Genomic DNA, 4105 nt, shown 5'->3' with positions numbered 1-4105 from the left:
CTTTCCTATCCAGTGAGAAATTTTTTTTTTTTTTTTTTTTTTTTTTTTTTTTTATGGTACTAGGGATAGAACCCAGGAGTGCTTAACCACAGAGCTACATTTCCACCCCCTTGAGACAGGTTGTTGATAAACTGCCCATGTTGGACAAGTTTGCAGTCCTGCCTTAACCTTCTTGAATGCTGGGATTACAAGCATATGTCACTATGCCCAGCTTTTTATTATGTGATTAAAAGGTTTTGCAGCAGCTATTTGTATGCTCAAAAGTTTTTCTTAGGGCTTTTGTTTTACTTTTAGTCTTTTGACTATTTGAACTTCTTGCCCTAAAAAAGGTCCCCACAATGTTCTTGACACGAACCCCAGGGCCAAGCTAATGGGGTCGCCAGTGCCTTGGGTGAACAAGGGGCAGGAAAGGGGACACGGTAGTCTGTTTTTTTTTGCAGAGTGTCACTCCACCCAGGAGGTACATGCTGCGGGAGCGAGAGGTGGCCCCAGAACCTGTGTCCCGGCTGAAGGTGAGGGGGTGTCAGGATCCAGGTGCCCTGCGCAGTTGTTTTTGCAAGGTTGCCACCTGCCAGTCTTTGGTGTCTCAATACCTGAGCTTGATCATGTGGCCCTTTGCACTTTTCAGGGAAATCTTCCTCCCAGAAATTGAAGTCCCCTCAGTGCAGCTCTGGGCTGTTTCCCTCCAGTACCACCCTTTGTGATCCTGGGTTGAGTGTGGTTGGCCTCTTCCAGGGCTGTGATTGGACCTGGTGTGCACCCCCTACCCCCCTTAATGTCTGCTTATGCTGTGCTCAGGAGGCCCCAGACCCCTGGCAGAGCCTGGACCCCTTCAACTCCCTGGACTCTAAGCCCTTCAAGAAAGGTAACTGGGTAGGGCTACCTCCACGCAGGTCCCCTGGCCAGGTTTGCTGGGGCACAAGAATATGGGATAGGGGTAAGCCCAACACCCCAATCCATGGCTGCCCTCGAGATGGCCTATCTGTCCCCAGGTAAGCCTTACTCTGTGCCCGCCTGTGTGGAGGAAATGCCAGGACAGAAGCGCAAGAGGAAAGGTGCTGCCAAGTTACAGGACTTCCACCAGTGGTACCTGGCTGCCTGTGAGTGGGATGTACCTCATCGGCCTGGGCTGAGGAAGAGGGTCACAGGCTTGTCTGGATGCTGGGAGCAGCCCCTGCCTGTGGGGGTCAGGGCCTTGGCTTGACTCCTGCTGACTGAGTTCTCTCACAGATGCTGACCATGCTGACAGCAGCAGGCCCCGGAGAAAGGGCCCCTCTTTTGCAGGTGAGGCCAGGATGTGTGTAGAAGTGCTCAGGGAGGAGTCTTTACTCTGCTCTCCTCATCCCACACCCTCTGCCCTGGGGTCACCCAAAGCCCTGGCTAGACTGGTGAAAGCTTGGGCGGGACAGGAACCCCTCATGAGGCTTTGTCTGCAGACATGGAAGTCCTGTACTGGAACCATGTGAATGAGCAGCTACAGACCCTCCGGAAACTGCAGAGGAGGCAGGCAAGTAGCCCTGCACCAGAGCCTGGGACCCCACAGGGCCCTGATTGGAGGTGACAGTGCCTTCACAGACCTCTCTCTGGACAGACAGCTGAGCAGTGGCTGCCCAGGGCTGAGGAGGGAATGTGGCCTGCAGAGGATGACCGCCTGGAGGAGTCCTTGGAGGACCTAGGGGCACCTGGTGGGTGCCTGCTGGGGATGGGATGGGGCTCAGGACCTCCTGCCAGCTGATGGGCCACCTCCTGTGTCCCAGCAGATGACTTTCTAGAGCCTGAGGACGACGTGGAGATTGAGGGAGCAAAGCCGGGGGAAGCCGCTGACCTGGGTAGGTCCAGCTGGCAGGTGGCCAGGGTGTGCTGAGGGGCGGGAGCTGTGGGAGGGGAGGTGGGATAGCCCACAGCTGCAGCAGCTCACGGTTGGCCCTTCCCAGATGCAGAGGCCATGCCAGAGTCCCTGAGGTATGAGGAGCTGGTTCGGAGGAATGTGGTAAGTTTGGGTGGGGTGGGCAGGGAGCTGGGTGAGGGCACCCTCGTCTCCGAGTCCAGGTGGAAGCCCCTGCTGGTCCTGCTGTAGGAGCTCTTCATTGCCACCTCCCAGAAGTTTGTCCAGGAGACAGAGCTGAGCCAGCGCATCAGAGACTGGGAGGACACCATCCAGCCTCTGCTGCAGGAGCAGGTGAGGGGTGGGTGTAACCTGGGAGCCGGAGCTACCTATCCAGGGTGGATCCAGGGCCTCTCCGCTCCTTACCACCAACATACCCCTCCCCTGTTCAGGAGCAGCACGAGCCCTTTGACATCCACACCTATGGGGACCAGGTGGTCTCACGATTTCCCCAGCTCAACGAGTGGTGTCCCTTTGCGGAACTAGTGGCCGGCCAGCCTGCCTTTGAGGTGTGTCGCTCCATGCTGGCCTCCCTGCAGCTGGTGAGTGACCTGTGACACACAGGTGGGGAAATGACCACTGGACCCCGCTGATGCCTTGTCCCTGCAGGCCAACGACTACACAGTGGAGATCAGTCAGCAGCCGGGGCTGGAGGCAGCTGTGGACACCATGTCCCTGAGACTGCTCACACACCAGCGAGCTCACAGGCGCTTCCAGACCTATGCGGCCCCATCGATGACCCAGCCCTGAATGGGGAGCTGGGGTGCAGTGTAGGAGAGAAGCCTGTCCCAGGAGCCCGGGGGCTGCTTGCACCACCACTAACTCCTGGCTGGCCCTGCAAAATAAAGTGGAGTCATCATTCCACCTACCCCTTACAAGAAAACTTAAAAAATGCCTGCTGGTACAGAGCTTGTGTGGGCGCGCGCACGCACACACACACACACACACACACCCCCTACAGATTCAGTACACAAGTATTTCCTGTTTAATGACAGGGCCCAGACTGCCCTGTTCAGGACAGGACACTTTGGAAGGCAGCCATGTGCTGCTTCACACTGTTTGCAATCTGCTCGGCTGACCTTCCCCGACCATAGTAGTCAGTGAAGAGGCCGTCAGGATTGAGCAAATAGATGGCAATGGAGTGGTCGACAATGTAGTCCTGGTCCTCGTCCTTAGGGCCAGCACTGTAGTACACCCGGTAGCTATGGCTGACCTGGGCCACCTGCTCGGCAGAACCCGTCAGGCCCAGTAGCCTCGGGTGGAAGTCCTGCACATATCGGGCCATGGCTGCTATGTCATCCCGTGCGGGATCGACAGTTACAAAGATGGGCTGCACAGGGTGCAGGCCAGGCTGTGCTTCTAGCTGTTGTACCACCTGCACCAGCTTCTCCAGCTCATCAGGGCAGATGTCGGGGCAATGGGTAAAGCCAAAGTACATCAGCACCCACTGACCCCGGAAATCAGCCTTGCAGCGGGCCTGGCCGTGATGGTCCAGCAAACTGAAGTCACCCTGGGCCACAGCAGCCTGGCGCAAGGCCTCTGTCCGACGTCGTTGTTGATGCCATTCCTTCTCAGCCCTGGCAGCTAGCCAGGCTCCACCCAGACCTGCCCCAAATAGGGCAGTGATCAGGAGCCTTGTTCGAAGCCCAGGGCCTAAGGGCCGGCCCTGCCCACCAGTTTCTGTAGGGCCCTGTCCTGATGAGTACTGGGCCCTCTCACACAGGGCTCCATCTCCCAGGGTCCTAGGGAGGTTTGGGGGCTTGAGCAGATAGAGCCTGGGCCAAGCCTTGGGCCCTCGAACCAGCAGGGACATGGATGGATCTGATGCACCTGTAAAAGAACAAAGGTGTCAAGAGCTGGAAAAGGGGACTGAAAAGGTAATTGGGCCCCCTGGTCTCTGGAGAGAACTGCTACTCCACACTCAGGATCTGCCAGTTCCCCTAAGCCACAGCTCCACTTCTGAAGCTGCAAGCTTCTGCTTGGGTAGCACCAAATTTCTGCACCTGCAACACCATACTCGTCACTCCTGTCCTTAACATGGGGATCCCAGGCGGGCTTGCCTCACCCTGCCCCACCTGTGCCTGCTAACTGCTCATGTTCCTGATAGCAATGTACAGGGCCAGGGATTTAGCTCAGTGGTGCTGCTGGCTGCCTCACAGCAAGCGCAAGGTACTGAGTTCGATCCCTGGTATGTATGTGTGTGTGTGTGTGTGTGTGTGT

General features: G+C 57.0%; 2 protein-coding genes across 7 annotated transcripts in view; one reads left to right on the top strand and one right to left on the bottom strand.

The window, feature by feature from the left end:
* Ncaph2 (non-SMC condensin II complex subunit H2) overlaps positions 1–2727 on the top strand; it is an 11232-nt gene extending 8505 nt beyond the window's left edge. For 2 of the 5 annotated variants that reach the window (XM_010634239.3, XM_019208999.2), the window contains exons 10-20: positions 441–512; positions 799–865; positions 993–1100; positions 1231–1284; positions 1437–1507; positions 1592–1685; positions 1758–1829; positions 1935–1990; positions 2078–2179; positions 2278–2427; positions 2495–2727. In XM_010634239.3, coding sequence (XP_010632541.1) covers positions 441–512; positions 799–865; positions 993–1100; positions 1231–1284; positions 1437–1507; positions 1592–1685; positions 1758–1829; positions 1935–1990; positions 2078–2179; positions 2278–2427; positions 2495–2635 — 987 coding nt within the window. In that variant the 3' untranslated portion in view covers positions 2636–2727. The remainder of the gene's footprint in view (positions 1–440; positions 513–798; positions 866–992; positions 1101–1230; positions 1285–1436; positions 1508–1591; positions 1686–1757; positions 1830–1934; positions 1991–2077; positions 2180–2277; positions 2428–2494) is intronic. The other 3 variants (XM_010634241.3, XM_010634238.3, XM_019209000.2) reach the window with 2 other exon arrangements.
* A 135-nt stretch (positions 2728–2862) lies between these two features.
* Positions 2863–4105, bottom strand: part of LOC104869156 (protein SCO2 homolog, mitochondrial) — a 2361-nt gene continuing 1118 nt past the window's right edge. For both annotated transcript variants that reach the window (XM_010634243.3, XM_010634242.3), the window contains exon 2: positions 2863–3715. In XM_010634243.3, coding sequence (XP_010632545.1) covers positions 2898–3698 — 801 coding nt within the window. In that variant the 5' untranslated portion in view covers positions 3699–3715 and the 3' untranslated portion in view covers positions 2863–2897. The remainder of the gene's footprint in view (positions 3716–4105) is intronic.

This window comes from Fukomys damarensis, unplaced genomic scaffold (genome assembly GCF_012274545.1).
Source record: "Fukomys damarensis isolate Sample0158 unplaced genomic scaffold, DMR_v1.0_HiC HiC_scaffold_19, whole genome shotgun sequence".
Classification (NCBI taxonomy): domain Eukaryota; kingdom Metazoa; phylum Chordata; class Mammalia; order Rodentia; family Bathyergidae; genus Fukomys; species Fukomys damarensis.
The sequence above is the reverse complement of the archived record's forward strand: the minus strand, read 5'-3'. Positions and strand labels throughout refer to the sequence as shown.